General features: G+C 33.7%; 1 protein-coding gene across 1 annotated transcript; it reads left to right on the forward strand.

The window, feature by feature from the left end:
* The first annotated feature begins 8163 nt into the window (after positions 1 to 8163).
* Positions 8164 to 11993, forward strand: LOC128186364 (uncharacterized). The gene is made up of 2 exons (XM_052856168.1): positions 8164 to 9509; positions 11222 to 11993. Exon 1 carries the CDS (start codon positions 8164 to 8166, stop codon positions 9496 to 9498), a length of 1335 nt encoding a protein of 444 aa, XP_052712128.1. The 3' UTR covers positions 9499 to 9509; positions 11222 to 11993.
* The last annotated feature ends 7208 nt before the right edge of the window (positions 11994 to 19201 follow it).

Genomic DNA, 19201 nt, shown 5'->3' on the forward strand with positions numbered 1-19201 from the left:
AATTATTCCTGGTACGACTTAACAAAATACGAATGATTTTAAGTACGACTTAACAAACACCTTTCCGATTTCAAGAACGACTTAACAAAAAAATCCGAATGTGTTCAAGTACGACTTAACAATTATTTTTGGAACGAGTTAATTTTACTTTAAACAATACGCTATTTTTTAAACCAAGGACGCGGAATCAAAATTTCCGGAAAAATCAATTTTTAAACCCCGATATCTCTGTAATGCATCGTCTGATTTTAAAACGGGTTTCGGTTTTAAATTAGGCTTAATAAAAGCTTCTTTGCTGCTTTATGATTAATATCAAATCATTGGTCAAAAAAGAGTTATTATGAAAAGACTTAGTAGCCCTTCTGGCCCCTAATTTCAGGGGTCAGCCCCTTTTTCTTGATATCAAATAAAAGGTCTTGCTAATATAAACATATTATGTTCTACAAGTGTTCATGAATTGTAAACTGTTCTCGAGATATCTGTACAAATGCGTTTTAGGGGCCGACTTTTTAACCCCTTACCGGGGCCACTTACAACAAAATTTTTGGTATCATATTGTTAAGAACATTATTTTGAACAACTTTTGTTCTACATTGCTTTTCAAAATATTTCTCCTCTTTCAGATATTAATGATCAGAGTTTTGAGTTCTGGCCCCTTTAATCCCCTAATTACGTAATATATGACTTAGGTATGGAAATGTATAGATGAACAGCTGTACAATGAACATTTTTGCTTCTATAATTAATAACAAAATATTGTTCAGTAAAGAGTTATTGTAAGAAGACATTAGAGCCCTCTTGACCCCTAATTTGAGGGGCCAGCCCCTTTTACTTGACATCAAATGAAAGGTCTTGTAAATATAAACATATTTTGTTTAACAAGTGTTCACAAAATGTTTACCGTTCTTGAGATATCTTTACAAATGTGTTTTAGGGGCCGACCCTTTAACTCCTAAATGGGGTCATAAACAAAAACATTTAAGGTAGCATATTGTACAAAACATTATTTTGAACAACTTTTGTTCTACACTGCTTTTCAAAATATTTCTACTTTTTCAGATATTAATGATCAAAGTTTGAACTTCTGGCCCCTTGAAACCCCTAATTACGTAATAATGACTTAAGTATGGTACTGTATAGATAAACAGCTGTACAATGAACATTTTTACTTCTATAATTGATAACAAATTATTGTTCACCAAAAAGTTATTGCAAATAGACTTTAGAGCCCTCTTGGCCCCTTATCTGAGGGGCCAGCCCCTTTTTCTTGATATCAAATAAAAGCCCGTGCAAATTGAAACAACTTTTGCATTACATGTTTTAACAAAATATTTATACGTCAAAAGATATTACGGAAAATGTGCGAACATTTTGTGAAAAAATTTGGTGCTAATTTTCAGGTTCTGGCGAGCTTCTAGGCCTTGCGCATTTTTCGCAATTGGAAGCATAGAGGGAAATCTACAGACATTCATCTACAATCCCTGCAAATTTCAAGCTTTTATCATGATTAGTTTCAGAGGAGATGCGTGGACAAAATGACCCTTAAAAATTTACAAAATCGTCCATATCTGAAACCAGAAGTGACGAAATCATTTGAAATTTTATTAATCAGTAGCGACAATGATGCTTTATAACTCCTAAAAATTTAGTGTAAATCGGTTGAATAGTTTCTGAGAAATAACGCTCCAAAAAAGTCAGAAAAAGAAAAAAAAGTATAATAATAAAGAAAAAGAAACCGTAGAATAACAGAAGGGTTTTCCGTTGAAAACGGAAAACCCTAATAATAATAAAAAGAAACCGTAGAATAACAAGAGGGTCTTCCGTTGGAAACGGAAGACCCTAAAAAAATAATAATGAAAAAGAAACCGAAGAATAACAAGAGGGTCTTCCGTTGAAAACGGAAGACCCTAATTAGAATAATCTTAACCCGCACAATAATAGAAAGGTCTTCCGTTGGAAATGGAAGACCTTAATTAGAAGCCGATCCATTGATACGGGTCTAGACGGTGGGCTGGTTAACAGGGTTTACCCGTATGATCAATTTACAATTACGATGAACTGATGAGAATAATTAAAGAACTCGAGTCAGCAAAGTGCTATAAATGGCCTATGAAAATACAGTGTACAATATATAAAAGTTTTATTGTGTTTATTCCATCTACTCCATGTAGCCTGTTTACCTGTGTGTCATCTTTGTCAAACCGGATGTTGATATGGTTTTAACAACTGTTGAAACCTATCTTGGTTGTGAGCTTTTCGGAATTTTCTTCACATTTACGAACATTTTCCTTATTTTAACATGGGCCGCATTCCTCGCGGTAAAAAATAAAAATACAATAAAAAACACCAATATGAAATAAACAATTTTGTACCAAATTTTTTTTCTGCGAGGAATGCGCCCCATGTAAAAAAAAATAATAAAACGTAATTATCGTCTTATCAGGTGGCGTTTGCAACTTTCCAACTTTCGAATCTTAACCAAAGCGCCGTACGACTTAACATCGGTGTCACAGATTGGCCGTGCTGGTTGTCAGAAAAAATAATTATTAATACATTTTACTACATTTTAATACTGTACAATACATTTCTCTTGTGGTCCAGTTTACAGAGAAAATATTAAAGTTTTCGGGTCACTTATTGGCTGGTCCGTAATGACGGCCTCGGTGGGCTCCCAAACCATCCGTCCAGGTTAGACAGGCCAAAATTGATGAATCTGAACTGTTGAAATTTGAATAGTTGAATGTTTAGGGTGATTTCATTGTCCTTAAGGCTGAGATCCGGGATATTGAAGCATTGTAGTTTTGGTTTACTATATTACTGGATATTGCAAACGGTGGTACTGCAATACTGGGATCTATTAATAGTATACAAATCATAACTGTATATACCATACATTGAGGTTACATACTACAAATGTTTTTCCACAAACACATATATTACTTTAAACAACTACTTTACATGTTTTTACTTATATCATACATGCATACCTTTAGTCATATTTGTATACATACTATACATATTACGCAAATAGCATGTCTACTTATACGCTGAATTCACGCAATTACTGTATACACTTTTTACAATGTTTACGCAGCATTGTTCCCTTACAGCTACTTTGTATACTTTATTAATATTACCAAGTTTTTATGTACTCAAAAAATATGTTAAGTTTAAGAAACTTTATGGAACAAGTCATTGCGACTGAAAATTAACGACAAACAAACTTTAAAATAAAACACTCTTACCTCAGAAGTGAGAAGAATCTGGTTAGAATATTCGAAGATGTAAATACTATATGTTGAACAAACTCTAGTACAGGACAGCATGTCCTTATCAGGTCCCTGCTACGCCCAAACTGACCAGCACGGGTATTTAAATGCCTAACCGGTTGAGTGAGTTTAAGAAATTAAAAATAGTTCTATGGACATTCGATTCCGATTAAAATATATGTAGAGTTAAAAACCATGACAAACAGTTTGGACATTAAATGTGACAATCGGGGGTTTATATTTTCCATGTTTAACTCTGACGCCATTTTAATTAGTTTAATAAACTCGATCAGTCTATTAATTACTCCAGAGCTATCGATTACATTGCAAAAACTTTACCAACATTGATTATGAAAACTGGATAAAATGTAGTTATTTTATTTAATAATTTTCTCTTAATGTTAGTTGTAGAACTAGATTTTGTTTACTTTGTTTTTACTTATGTAATTCATTTTTATGTCCTGAAGAAGGGAGTGGTTGTCCTGAGAATTTGACAAAAATCTGATTCAGGATTTATATTATGACTTTTCAGGAAACGATTGATTAGTACAGTAAAACTCGGTTATAGCAAAGTCCCAGGGACCAATAGAATTACTTCGTTATATCCGTAATTCGTTATATCCGTATAACGAATTCGTTATAATATTTATAGCAATTCGCTATATACATGTTTTCTTTCACCAGACTGTTTCTTTTGCTGCTTATTGCTTAATTTAAAAATACATTACTTTGATACCTTTAATAAACGGATTGTGAATTGAAAAAAAAAATATATGAAATAAATTCATTCAAACTATTATGTTAAATGGTAGTGCAAATTTTATTAAACAGTAAAGAAATTCGTTATAAAGGTGTTAAATTTCATTAGTATTCACCTCAACGGGACTCAAAATCAGTTCGTTATATCCGTAAATTCGTTATATCCGAATTCGTTATAACCATAAAATTTTGCAAAAATTTGTTAAGCATTTTACCGGGGACTCGAAAAAACTTCGCTATATCAGAGAATTCGCTATATCTGTGTTTGTACTAAACGAGTTTTGCTGTATAAGTATATATGATATTTTTAGTTCTCTATTAAAAGAGTCTACATCATAAAAAGAAAATTTAACAAACGAGGTTGTGCTTGGATTGTCAACATGCATATGAATCAACTACTTTGTATTAACAATATCATCAACCTTTATTTCATCGTAACGCACGTTTTATTGTTGATACGATGACCTTGTCAGCAAGTACAATGTTTCAGTAAAGTGCCCGTTGACGGACGTTTTTCATACTGTTTAGACCGTTATTTATACACAAGACTGACTACGGTTTCTTCCTTTTTCATGATCTTGACAATAAGCAAACGGCTGGGTGTGACCGGTCAGCAGAGGATGCTTACTCCTCCTAGGCACCTAATTTCGTCTCTATTATTTTTAGAAGTCCGTGTTACTCTGTTTTGAATTTGTTTTCGATGTATAGATATATAAGATAGTTGTCATTTTTTATCTTATGAAGTTTTATTGGTGCTCTCTTTCTCATATGTGGACTTTTTCTCTTAGAACACTTTTCACAGCTAGCTATATAGGTCCTAGTGTCCGCCTGAAAACCTGGCAAATAGAACCTCTACCGAACGCGGGATAGTGTCTTGGTAACGCCCAAATGTGCAGTAGTTTCCTTATCATGACAATTTTGTAAAACAGTTCTGCGTGCGTTCGCTTCAGGATATTATTGCTTGAAGACAAGTTGCTTTTCTATTGCCAGCATTATACTTTCGGTATAGGATACCATTTTCTACAATAAGGCTATCACACTGTGACGAAGATCAAAGCAAATCTAAGACCACTTATTTCCTCGTAGACAGGTTTGCTTGTAGCTTCCAACATGCTCTTAAATTGCTTTAATTCATGGTCTTTATCTTGTACATCTTTTATGTTGAGACTCAAACTTTGTTTTCGAAAGCCACCTTAACAACATTGAAACAACATTCTGATTGCTTATCTGTTGTTTGGTCTATGCTTTGTTCTTGTGATCGAGTACGAATGTCTGAATCATTTCAGGTAACAATGAATTGATTGATTCAAACTTCACCAGGTGCAGTCGGTCTCAGAGTCTCTCACGGCCTTTGTCTTCTTTCTTTCTTTCTGTCTTTGTCTCTCGGTTGATTTGATATGTATGGATATGCTCTACGTATGAATAATTTCTAAAACAAGGCAAGCTACTGACAGGCATGTTGATAAAACAGGAATATCAACAGTCTCTTTAGGGACTTTTAAAGATGGTTGACAGTTTCCGACCGCAGTGCCCTTTGCATATTCGAATGTCAGCCTTCACTTGCGGTTGGCACGGGAAGGAAACAAAAATGATAGTGGGGTTTTTTTTTTCAGACGCCTTGATAAACGTATGACACGAAATTTGTTTCGAAACCAATGTCATTACGCATTATCAGAATATAGTCTCCAAAATGAGATAGGCCCAGTAGATCATTAGGTAGAGTCGTTAATTATAACTGGTGCCCAGGCGACCTCGATTCAGTCTCAAAGGCAGGATTTATTATTTCTATTAAGTGATTAAGCATCAAGTTCAACATTCGAATTCACACATTTCCAATTTTATCAAACTGATCATTCAGACATAAAACTGAGGTATAAAGTGGATTCAGGAATAATCAACAATACTACATTTGTTAGATGCATGTTACTTTTTTGCCGACTTTGAGTTTTTGTTAATTAACAAAGTACGTTCGCAGAAATAAACTTGAGACAAAAAAAGAAAAATATTCGATAAATAAAAATATTTCTTAACATAATCGATTTCTAAATCTTTAAATCTCTCTTTTGAAACCATACATTTTACAATGTGCAATTAAATATTGTAATTAAAAGAAACAACATGCGAGTAAGAAATTCGCATACTATCTACTAAATGTAAACGTGTGATCAAGATATTTAAGAAGGAATTCATAGGGTTTGTCATTAACAATAAGAAATAAATAGGAGGTCTTCCGTCCAATTTTAGAAAATAAGAGACAAGTTTGACCTTTATATTGCTTGTTTTTAGCTAAAATGTAATGATTTTGAAATAGAAAAAGGGAGTCTTCATTCTTACAGGTGCAAGAGCTTTGGTTGGAAACTTAAAGCTCTTGCATGGTCCCTACTTTGAACAATGTGTTCATATTCTCATCATATTTTGTTGATCAAGTGTTAAGATAATTTACCTTCTTGGGATATTTGGAAAGGTTTGTTTTAAGGGCCGAGCCTTAATTTCCTTATGTTGGTTAGATTTTGGTAAGTACATCATTCTAAGCATCTTCTTTTCTATAATGCTTTTCAATACATTTCTCCTATTTAAGATATAAATGATCAAAGTAAAAGAATTCTATCCCCTTAAAACCCCTTCTTTCGTACGATATGAGAACCATCATGAATGGATACATAATTGGAAAATTTACAGTTTTGCATAATAACATATTACAAAATATTCCTCAGGATAGAGTTGTGATTGACAAATTTTGGACCCCTCTTGGTCCCTAATTTGAGAGACCAGTCCCAATCTCTTTATATCAAATATCTTTTTTCATTCAGTGTTAACAAATTCGTTATCTTTTTTTTAGTATTTAAAAAAGATTTTTAGGGGCCGACCCTTTATCTCCTTATAAAGGCCATTTTACAAAATGTTGTTTGTTAAATGGTGTGTGAAGTTCATCATTTTGAGCATTTTCTCTTCAGTAATGCTTTTCAAAATGTTTCTCCTTTTTATGATAAAATTGATAAAAAATATTGGACTGCTAGCCCTCTAAAACCCCTACAAACGTTATATGATACAAAACATTTATCATGTTTGTATACATAACTGTAAGATTAACATTTTTGGTTCTATAAGATATTACAAAATATTCCTCAGTAAATAGTTGTGAATGAAATACCTTTGACCCCAGTTGGTCTTTAATTTGAGGGTTCAGTCCCTTTTTATATCAAATGAAAGATATTTTTTATTCTTAATATATTTTATTCAACGGTTGTTAAGAAATATGCTATCGTACTTGAGATATTTGGTTTTGATTCTTTTAGGGGCCAACCCTTTATCTCCTTGTAGAGGCAATTTAACGAAATCTGTTTGTTAAATATTGTTTAATACTGCATTCTGAGCATTATTTCTTCTACAGTGCTTTTCATTTTATTTCTCTTTTTAAAGATATAAATGATCAAAATATTGGACTTCTAACCCCATTAAAATCCCTAATTACGTAACACATAAGATGCCTTTAATCGTGTATGGGTAAATAACTGGTGGATGAACATTTTTGTTTTTGTATTACTCTACAAAATATTTCTTAATAGAGAGATTTACGTAAAATAGTTTAGACCCTTGGTGCCTAATGTGAGGAGCCAACCTTAATCTAAATCAAAAAAATTCCATTCTACATATGTTACCAAATTATTTGACTTCTGGTCAAACCTAAAACAGCCAAGTAAACAACAAAGCAAATTAACTACAATTATTTTATCTTTCTTCAAAATTTCAAGTCTCTAGCTATGGAAGTTTTTTAGGAGAGGCGTCAAAAATTATGTTCAGCAATACAAGAAAAAAGAGATAATTCAAGAACAGAAGTACATTTTGAGATATAAACAAGTAAGGAAAGAGCGATCTACTTAAGACATAATCCCTGTAAAAATCATTCTGTTACGTCATCATACCAAGGGAATCACGTGAGATAGCATTGCATCTGCGCAGACGGGTCAGTGCGTTGTTACTGCTTGAAGTAGACGGGCGCTCCGATTTAAATAGTTCTAATTCCGTTGTAAACGGAAGATTTCATCGGAGTTTTACACCCTTTTTTGTCGTGGACAAAAAATTAACGGGTGAATCATTTAATTCATAATAATCTGTCGTGGACAGATTTTCTTGCATGACTATGGCATCCGCCATGTTGAAAAAGTCGGAACGCGAGAAAGATTCAAGAGGGAAGAGCACCAAGCCTGAATCAGTCTCGCTACCAGTGCAATTTCCGTTGACTACTATTTCACATGAAAGTTTTTTTGAACGAATGAGCTCGCCGAGCACGTTACATGTGACAAAAAATACTGTCGGTCAAGGATCATCACGATCTACTATGGCCACCAGGACAGAGACATGTACTTCACCTCAAAATCAAGTTAATGAAGAAACCGGAAATGAGTCTGTTGAAAACAGAAATTCTCAGAATTTTGACAATTTGGCCAAATGCTTAGAAATGTTGACGAACACTATCACAGCCGGTTTTCAAGGACTTAAGTCAGACATGGCTGAACTTGTTTGTGAGAAAAGTGACAATAACTATGTAGACAATAATTATGAGTCTGATGAATTTTACTCTGATGGTGAAATTTATGAGAAAGACAGTGAGTCAAATACAATGACTGTGGATGATTTATTGTCAAAAACAAAACTGTCGGGCTCAATATCCGGTAAACCTGATTCCAGGAAAAATGAAAACGAAAGTGGGTCACAGTCGAGATTTATGAAAGTCGCTTCTGAACAAGTAACTTTGCAAGACGTTACAACAGAGCCCATACACAAAGACTTAGCAAAACTTGTGAACGATCTTATGTTCAAGGTAAAAATTGACAAAAAGTTGGCCGAACAGGTGAAAGAATCTGCTGAGAAAATCAAACGACCAGAAAATTGCGAGAGTCTCGTGTGCACAAAAGTCGATGAATTGATATGGAACAGATTACAAGTTCCAACCAAGTCGCTTGACAGCAGATTTCAATACGGTCAACTCTTTTTAGTGAAAAGTGTGACAGTACTTGTAAACATTTTGGATAAGATTGTGTCAAACAAAGATGTAGAAAAAGAAGAGTTAGTCAGAGAACTGATCAAGACTGTTGAAATGCTCAGTTATTCGAATTACGAACTCAACATGAGACGAAGAGAATGTTTAAAAAGTGACATAGACAGTGTGAATTATTTGTCACTTTTTTCGTCTGGAGTTCCTATAAACCAGTTCCTTTTTGGGGGAGAATTGGGAAAACGCTTAGATGAAATTGAAAAGACCAATAAAGCAGTCAATAGAGTTATGACAAGCAAGAATATGAGACGAGGCACCTTTCATGGAGCTCGAGGTCAGAGATTTCAACCTTACTCCAGACCGTCTGGGTCACAGGGCTATTTCCGAAGCAGGAATGTCCCTTTTTTAGGCCAAACTTCCAAGAGAGGGAATTACAACAGGAAGTTCACAAAAGGCAAAAAGAAACAAGAATGATTATTGATGGGGTAAGAAATAAAATTAAAAACATCAAATTTGAAAATGAATGGGTTGAAGTTCTGTTACCTGAAAATTTCAGGGCAGGTAGACTGAAACAATTTTTAGATGAATGGAAAGATATTACATCAGATAAAACTATATTAGACACTGTAAAAGGATGTCATATTGAAATTACAAATGAATATGAGTTAAATCAATTGAGCCCATCATACCCCTTGAGATTTAATGAAAGAGAAGCTGATATTGTGTCTAAAGAAGTTTACAAAATGTTAGACAAGAATGTCATTGAGAAATGTAATCATTGTTCTGATGAAATTATATCAAATATATTTATCAGGCAGAAAAAAGACAAAAGTTATCGAGTTATACTGAATTTGAAAAAATTCAACAGTTATGTAGAATACAATCATTTCAAAATGGAAAGTTTACAATCGGCTCTGAATTTAATGAAACAAGGGTGTTATATGGCATCAGTTGATCTGAAAGATGCATACCATTCAGTTCCACTTGCGAGAGAATACAGAAAATTCATGAGATTCATGTGGAAAGGAGAATTGTTTCAGTACACTTGCCTTGTTATGGGTTTAGCATGCAGCCCAAGAAAGTTTACTAAACTTATGAAACCAGTTTATTCAGATCTTAGAAAACTAGGCTTTTCTAATGTTCCATACATTGATGATGTGTATTTGCAAGGTGATAATCAATATGATTGTTGGGAAAATGTTAAAACTACTGTCAACAAATTGCAGAGCTTGGGTTTCATTTTGAATAATGAAAAATCAGTCTTCATTCCTAAACAAGAAATAGTGTTTTTAGGGTTCATTTTGAATTCAGTAGAGATGACAGTGAAATTAACACAAAATAAAATTGATAACTTGTACCAATGTTGCCAAAAAATTTTAAAGTTGAAAAAAGTCAAAATTTTAGAGATTTCTCAATTGCTTGGCTTTATGGTGGCTAGTTTTCCAGGAGTTGAATATGGACCTTTATTTTACCGTACTTTAGAAAATGACAAAATTGATGCATTAAAATATTCTAGAGGGGATTATAATGCAAGTATGGAAATTTCCTTGGAAGCAAGAAATGACATAAACTGGTGGATAGAAAATGTACACAAATGTATGAAGCAAATTTGTCATGGTGAACCCAATTTTCTTGTCAGAACTGATGCATCCAGTAGTGGATTGGGAGCTGAGTTTGATAATGTAACTACTGGTGGTAGATGGAATGAACAGGAATTACAATTGCATATAAATGAACAAGAATTGTTAGCAGTATTATTTGCTCTTAAATCTCTGTGTAAAAAGATTTCTTGTGCTCATGTCCACATATTGTCAGACAATACTACAACAGTATGTTATATAAATGCTATGGGAGGTAGTAAGTCAAGATCTTGCAATAAGATAACTAGAGAAATTTGGTTTTGGTGTATAAATAAAGAGATCTGGCTATCGGCATCTCATATACCTGGTTCTAAAAATACAGTAGCTGACAGATGTTCTAGAGTTTTTAATGACCACACAGAATGGATGCTTAATCCTAAAATATTCAACAAAATTAGTACATTATGGGGACCATTTGACATTGACATATTTGCGTCAAGACTAAATAAACAATTGCCTAAATATGTAGCATGGAAACCTGATCCAAATGCTGAGTTTATTGATGCATTTTCAGTCAATCTAAACAAGTTTTATTTCTATGCATTTCCTCCTTTTAGTGTCATAAGTCGAGTGCTTCAAAAGATTCAGAAGGAAAAGGCAGAGGGGGTGATGGTAGTCCCTGTATGGCCGACACAGACATGGTACACAAGTCTGTTGGAACTGTTGGTGGATGTTCCTCGAATAATTCAAAAAGAACAGGGCTTGCTGAAACTGCCGCATTCCGAAGAGAAGCATTCGATGAAAATAACTTTGATGGCATGTCGTGTGTCTTGATCAAATTCCAAGAACAAGGAATTTCGCGAGACGTATTACAAATCATCAAAGAATCGTGGAGAGGATCTACCAGGAGTCAGTATGCAACAATCATTAAGAAATGGACAAGCTTCTGTGGTGAAAGGAGTATTCATTTTTTTCAACCAACTATAAATGATGTGTTAGAATTCTTGTTAAAATTATATAAGGGAAATTTAAGTTACAGTTGTATAAATACTGCCAGGTCGGCATTATCATGTTTTGTAAAGATCGATGGTACTGATGTGGGGAAACACCCATTAGTCTCAAGATTCATGAAAGGTATTTTTCAACTAAGGCCTACTCTATCTCGATACAATGAGATTTGGGATGTGGATGTTGTTTTTGATTACATTAGAAATATGAACTGCAATGAAATGCTATCTTTAAAACAGCTCACTTTGAAAACTGTTTCATTAGTAGCCCTAATTTCATCCCAAAGAGTACAATCTATTCATAATATATGTTTGTCAAATATGAATGTTGATGATTCAAAATATGTGTTTTATTTAGGTAAGATTAAACAATCTAGACCTAGTTGTAAATCGTTTTATATGAGTTTAGAAAGGTTTCCTGGAGAGGAAAATTTGGGCATTTTTAAGGCTTTGTCAGAATATTTAAAAAGAACAGAAAGTATCAGAAATGGTTGTGACAAAGTTTTTATTAGTTATTTGAAACCCCACAAGCAAGTAAGCAAAAACACTATTGCGAGATGGATCAAGACTTTTTTGGGTCTTGCTGGAATCAATATAAAGAAATTCTCAGCACATAGCACTAGAGCTGCTTCTTCTTCAGCTGCAATACGGAATGGTGTACCCATTACAGAAATTCTAAACAAAGCAGGATGGAGTTCTGAAAAAACTTTTTTCAAGTATTACAATCTAGATGTAAATAAAACCAAATGATGTGTTTGTGTTTCTTTAAAGTTTTTGTGGAAACATGCTTTATTAAAAAGAAATAAACCAGTTATCAATTTAATTGTTGTATATTTCAAATAAGACGGTGCATTTCAAAACCTTAAATTCTGTAAGGAGAGGTTTGATTGGTTTTCACATACTGGTTTTTTTTTAAACAACTTGGCACATCAATGCTTTAAAATCTCACGTGATTCCCTTGGTATGATGACGTAACAGAATTAGAAAATTAAACGATACTTACCTGTAAGTTGAAGTTTGATTGGAATTCTGTTTCGTCATCTTTATACCAAGGGGATTACGTGCCCACCCTTTAAGGCCCTCCCATGTATGGACTGTTGGGGTGTTTATGTTTTGGTATTGATGAGCCACGTTGTGATTTTAAAAACTGACCCGTCTGCGCAGATGCAATGCTATCTCACGTAATCCCCTTGGTATAAAGATGACGAAACAGAATTCCAATCAAACTTCAACTTACAGGTAAGTATCGTTTAATTTTCTAATTAAAACCGACGGAGAAATAGTTGAGAAATTTAGGGTGACTTCCAAGTAGAATTATAACTAGACACGATCTCGTTGCGAGCAACGAATGGGTCTTCCGTCCGATTTTTGAATAGATTAGATTAAACTTATCACTTCAAAGATAAAATCGTAGATCTAAGCGAAAAAAAGTAAATAAAAAAAATTGCGGCAATCGCGGCTTGAACCCGGGTCACCTGGGCCATGTCCACGACTCTATCGACTGAGCTCCTCAGACTCTCGCTTCAGAAATTTGACGCTTAATTTCTCGAGAATGCCTCAATTACCTGAAAGCACCTTGTTGCGAGCAACAAGTGGGTCTTTCGTTTGATTTTGAATTGATGGGGTCCAATTAAACTGTTGACATTTGGTACGATTTACTATCATATTAACTTCCTTTTAAACAAATTTTTCAACCTACACTGCGAAATGCAGATTTCCGGAAAACGTCATTTTTAAACTTCAATATCTCCGCAATGCATTGTCCGATTTTAAAACGGTTTTTAGTTTTGTATTCAGTACAAAAATGTCAACAAAACGCATATGCTTTAAAATTCCAAAAATCAAAATATTAGAATCACTTCCGGTGACGACCGGAAGTGACGGACGACCTGCTCATATTAAAATTTGATAAGTTTAAAACATATTTTGATGGAAAAAATTGTAGATTATTTGATTTAAAACATTTTAAAACACAATTTTCTAAAAATGCTGTTTGAGAGGACCGGAAGTGACGGACGAGCGTAGTTTTACCCGATCGGCCCTAGAAATTCAAAAATCTATCATTCCTAAAACTTTTAATTTTCTATCTTTAATCGTTTTTGCGAAAAAGGGAGGACAAGATCACTTTTTACAAAAAGGAAAACGAATATAACGGCTGACTGGAAGTGACGTCATAAAAAAAATGTACATGATAAAAGACCTTGATATTTTGTATTATTCGTGAAATTTTCATAAAAATCCATTGTAGCATATTTGAGATATTGAGTTTTAAGAAAAATGTTAAGAAAAAAAATAATAATAGTGAAAAATAGAGAAAAAGAAACCTAACAAAAACAATAGGGTCTTCCGTTGGAAACGGAAGACCCTAATAACAAAACGTGAACTCTTTTCCAACAACGTGGATGTCTTCTGTCTAGTTTTAGAAGTTGCAATATATTTATTACCTTGATTTTGCTATATGACATAAACAGAATTTGAAAATAAAGGAATAGGAGTCTTCATTCTAAAGGCCAGAGACTGTATTGTTTCATGTGTAAGGGCTTTGCATGGAAACATTTAGATCCCTCTTAGTCCATAATTTGATGGGTCAGCCCTTTTTATATCAAATGAAAATTCGTTTTATTCTTAACAATTTTATTAAAAAGTTTTTAGAAATTCGTTACTGTTTTTGTGATATTTAAAAAAGATAAGATCCTTCGTTGGAAATAAGAAAAATAAAAACGAAACATAAGAATAATAGAAAGGTCTTCCGCTGAAGACCTTAATAAAGAAAAGAAACCGTATATTAACATGAGGATCTTCCGTTGGAAGCGAAATCATTTTTATTTAACAGGATCATATATTTCCCTATGACATGCTTGCATTATTACCAAAAAAGCAATAATGATTATTGTATTACCTTTCTTTACTTGTGAATAAATGTTTCTATTTGAAAAATAGTAATTATGGTTATGAATGTAATATATTAATAATGAATTATACGTGTTTTGGATTTACCTATTTTCTTCTTCGAACAGGTTGAGGCTTGAAGACCAGTGTCCCAAATGCAAGCAAATATTTAATTCATCAGTGTTCACTATGTCGGGGGGACAAATCGTATTTTTGTGAATCGTGTCGAATAGATTTGTGTCCCTTATGCAAAGAAAACCATGTGCAAGACCTTAAAACAAAAGACAATAATGTCATGACATACCGTGACAAAAAAACTGCACCTTAATACAAGAGATTTGCGCAATCCATGCCTATGTTTATGGAATTTATTGTGAATCTTGTGAGCTTCCCATCTGTTCGTACTGTACAGATCATAGAAAACATAAGCTACTAAACATTAAAACAGCTTACCAAAGAAGGCGACAGCAACTCATGAGAACAATAGAAATCATTAGGAGTGATGCTCTATTCTACAGAAGTGTTCTCTTTGACGAAAAGAAAGAAATCCTTCAAACCTATAACGTAAAACTTAAAAATCGTTTGATACAGATGCAATTAAAAGCTCGAAATCTTATGGATTTCGTCGACAAAGATGTATATGATATTGGTTTTATTCAAAGATGTACAAAAGACACCCAAAAAATTAAGAAGCATAATGCTTACCTACAGCAATTTGAGCACATTTATGAGCAGTCAGCAATTACACCCGTTAAATTCCTCCTGCTCATACGGAAAGATCGTTTTTGTTTATACATGACTGCCCTTGTATAAAAAAAAAACACGCCCACCAACAAAGTGAGTCAGTCAACAAGAAAAGAGAGAACATTACTACTTAAAGAAATCCAACCCACAATAAGTAATGCACCAATCGGAAATGAGCGTTTGCTTAAACTGATGTCTACTGTTGAGCTTTATCAATATTTCACAGTGCCAGATTGCAAACATTGCTATCACATTTCCTGTGTGTCATCAGACTTGGTCTGGGTAAGTGTTGATGAGCACAAACTCATATTAGTAAATAAAGAAGGTGTCGCTCTACAGCAACTCAAAGATTATCATATGGGTTTTTGTTTTGGAACACACGCAGTTAACAGTAAGGGAGAATTGGTTTATATAGATATTAAGAACAATTGCATAGGGAAATTGTCACAAGACTTGAAAACAAATACAATTTTAGAGCAGCCACACTCCTGCAATCCAAGATGCGTGTATTTGTCCCCGTCTACTGGGGATCTATTGGTCGTGATAGAGGAGTCGATCAGAAATAAGGTAGTTCGGTACAACCACAAGGGCAAACTAACACAAACAATACCTCTGAGCGACCAAGAAATGCCTTATAACTTTGTTACAGAGAATATTAATGGAGATATAGTGTTGTCATGTTTCGGCGATGACAAAGGTTATGTTGTGATAAACGATTGTAAAAGAAAACATCGTTTCTCATACACACGACATCCATCTAGATCAGAATTATGGCCGCGCGGAATCTGTACTGATCCGCTATCAAACATCCTTGTATGTGACATTAGAAGCAACTCAGTACATATGATGGATAAAAATGGAATGTTCTTGTCACATTTACTCATAAGACCACCAGGGGTATTCAATCCCCATAGCCTAAGTTATGATATGAAAACTCACCATTTATGGGTAGGATCACAGGAGAAAAATAAAGTGTTTGTCTACAGGTATATTTCCCGAAGAAATGTTCTGGTTGGTATGTTTGATTTGTCATAATTTATAATTAGTGATGAATGGACAAATATGTTTTGCGTAATTTATCAAACGTAAATTAGAGTCCTCTTTTGCTATCTGTTTTGCTTGTCAATATAACACAGAATTTTGCAACCTTTTGATTAGATCTATAAGCGTGTCGTTCATACAAGACCTTATGTAAAAGTAGTGTTACCGCATATCAGGTTTTTTTCACGTCATGTTCTTACGCGAATCTGAACCTAGAACAGTATATTACATTTATGCATATCAAAATTTCTTCATTTCAAAATCAAAGTAAAAATATATACACTTTACCGTCTATTTACTTAGTTGTGTACCTCATAAGCAAAGAGAGATAACTCTATTATAAGAACAAAACTTTATATCAAATCTATGCTAATTTATTTATTTTCTGCGATTCGGAAATCGTCGCAAACAAAGCGGAAATTGTATACACTGGAAAAAATCTGATATATAATAGTTTTATGAATAAATTAGTTTAGGTGATAACGGTAACTTTAACTCATTCATACATAACAAATCAATACGATTTTTTCTCTGAGCATCTTTTGTTTAAAGATAAAAATCAAACCATACCTGGCGTAATGAAGAGCAGGAATGATACCCAAATACCCAAAGTCAGGGTTGTTCCGCTGCTAAAATTTACTATTGAAGGTCTAGTACGCTTTTATCACATGTCCATTATGGCACCAGGCTTATTCTGTGTAAATGTTCAATTCAAAATGATCGTGACAGACACTGAAGGTACCGACGTACAAAACCTCGAAGATTTAGCTGAGGAAACATATTCTTGTTATGGGTTACACACAGTAAATAGTGACAATGAGTTGATTTATATAGATAGATTTAAAACCATAAGGAAACTGTCCAGTTATTTGAAAACAACTACTCCAATTACGAATATACAAAACCCACAATGTGTCCATTGTTCAAAGTTGACTGGAGACCTTCTAGTAGGGATGCAAACAGAGGTGAATCGGTACAACAAATCTTGGCAACTGATTCAAAGAATACGATTTGACAACAACGGGATAGATATGTACAGTGATATTCACTATATAACTGAAAACAACAATGGGGATGTCGTGGTGACTGACTCTGACGAATTCTATCTGTCTGGTGCTGTAGTGGTGACAGAGCGTGAAGGAAGACATCGTTTCTCCGACACAGGGCATCCTTCAGGATCAGGCCTTATGCCACGTGGAATCTGCACTGATGAGTTTTCACGTATTCTAGTGTGCGATGATGATACCAGGACAGTTCATTTAATTGATAAAGATGGTTAATGTTTGTCTCTTCTATCATTGGATTCAATTCCAATTTGTATAAGTTATGATTTGGTAAACCACAGTTTCTGGGTTGGATCTGGTTTGGAAGACAACACAATTTGTCTTTACAAATATGCTTATCAGCAAGACGATTTGATTAGTAAGTCTGTATAACTAAATAAAGATAAAAATCGTATATCATTTTATCATAACTTATTCACATATACATGGCAAATGTATATTTGCAATTAAAAAACTTTCAAGAGGTGATAAATACATGTTGTATGTAACAGTCATGTAGTTTAAACGTTATTAGGTAAAGAAGTGATAATTGCATAAAGATACATGTATCATCAATAAGTAGAAAGAATAATTAATTGATGGATATTGCAGTGTTTGTAAATAATAAACATGATTTGCAAAACTTGGTTTTTGGCTTACACGTCATTTGAACTATTATATTAAATTAAAGGAAAATTTATCCCTTGAACATTAATTTTTTTATTGAAAAAAAATAGATCTTAGTGGTGTAACTAACATGATTTATATACCTTTCCAAATATGACTTTAAGAAAATTTTTTCTTTTGCAGAGAAGATAAGCTATAACAAGGCTTCAAACACTACACAAGAAAATCAATGGAATATTGGACACTACACACTCTAATAAAAAAGTATTATGCCCAGATGCAAAGCGACTTCAGAAATCAATCAACCAGGATTAGAAAGGATTAGTCCTGAACCAATATTGCTGGGGAAAATACTTCTCTTATAGATAGAATAAACTCATGGAATAGGACGATATATTTTTGTCTGTTATTATCCATTGACGTTGACAAAATTAACTATGTCCTGAAAGTCTATTCTAAAAAACAAAATCGTGTTTTTTTCTTTAGGAACCCGATAATGGGTCTTGTATTTTGTATAAACACTAGCACTGCCGTGAATCGGTAAGCTTATTCCTCCGGCTGTATTATATGTAGATAGAAGGAACCTTGTTACCGTGTACCTTTGTAATGTGCACAGAATATTATAATTTGTATTAAGAACATTTCGAATGATAAAACTTAAGAATAAAAAACTGTAGTTTTCAATGGCTATTACATGATTACACAATTATCAAAATCTTTTGGTATATTTGTTCATTTAGTTTTTATTTCTTTTTTGTGAGTAACGGCGCTCCATAGAGTGCTAAGGTCAGCAAGTCACTGACTGTATGACTAGTTTCATGCACGAGTTAGTTCTGGACAGGTTGTTGACCAAACGTATGTCATTCACTAAAAATCTTTGTGGTATTCGTCAAAATGTCTTTGGACCTGTGTGGCCTATGCCTAGTTCTGTCTGTATGAGATGAAATCCTAAGTGAGAAGGATTTTTCATTAAGTTTACAATATATATACTTTAGAAAATAAATATTTTTGTCTTTCTTAAATGTTTTATGACACTGTATGATATTTTTGTTTTTTGCATAAGAATATAAAGTATGATAGCCCGACGGTTGGATATAATGTGTTATTTGAACAAGTGTAGTGTTGTAAGTTTCACCGAGGACCCGACAAATGAATTTTAGGTGACCTACTGTGTTGGTCGACGATTATATGGCTGTATTATCCGTGGGTGCAGAACAACTACAGACGGTCAATAATCGGCGCGGGA

The sequence above is a fragment of the Crassostrea angulata genome, chromosome 5, assembly GCF_025612915.1.
Source record: "Crassostrea angulata isolate pt1a10 chromosome 5, ASM2561291v2, whole genome shotgun sequence".
In the NCBI taxonomy this organism is placed as follows: Eukaryota; Metazoa; Mollusca; class Bivalvia; order Ostreida; family Ostreidae; genus Magallana; species Magallana angulata.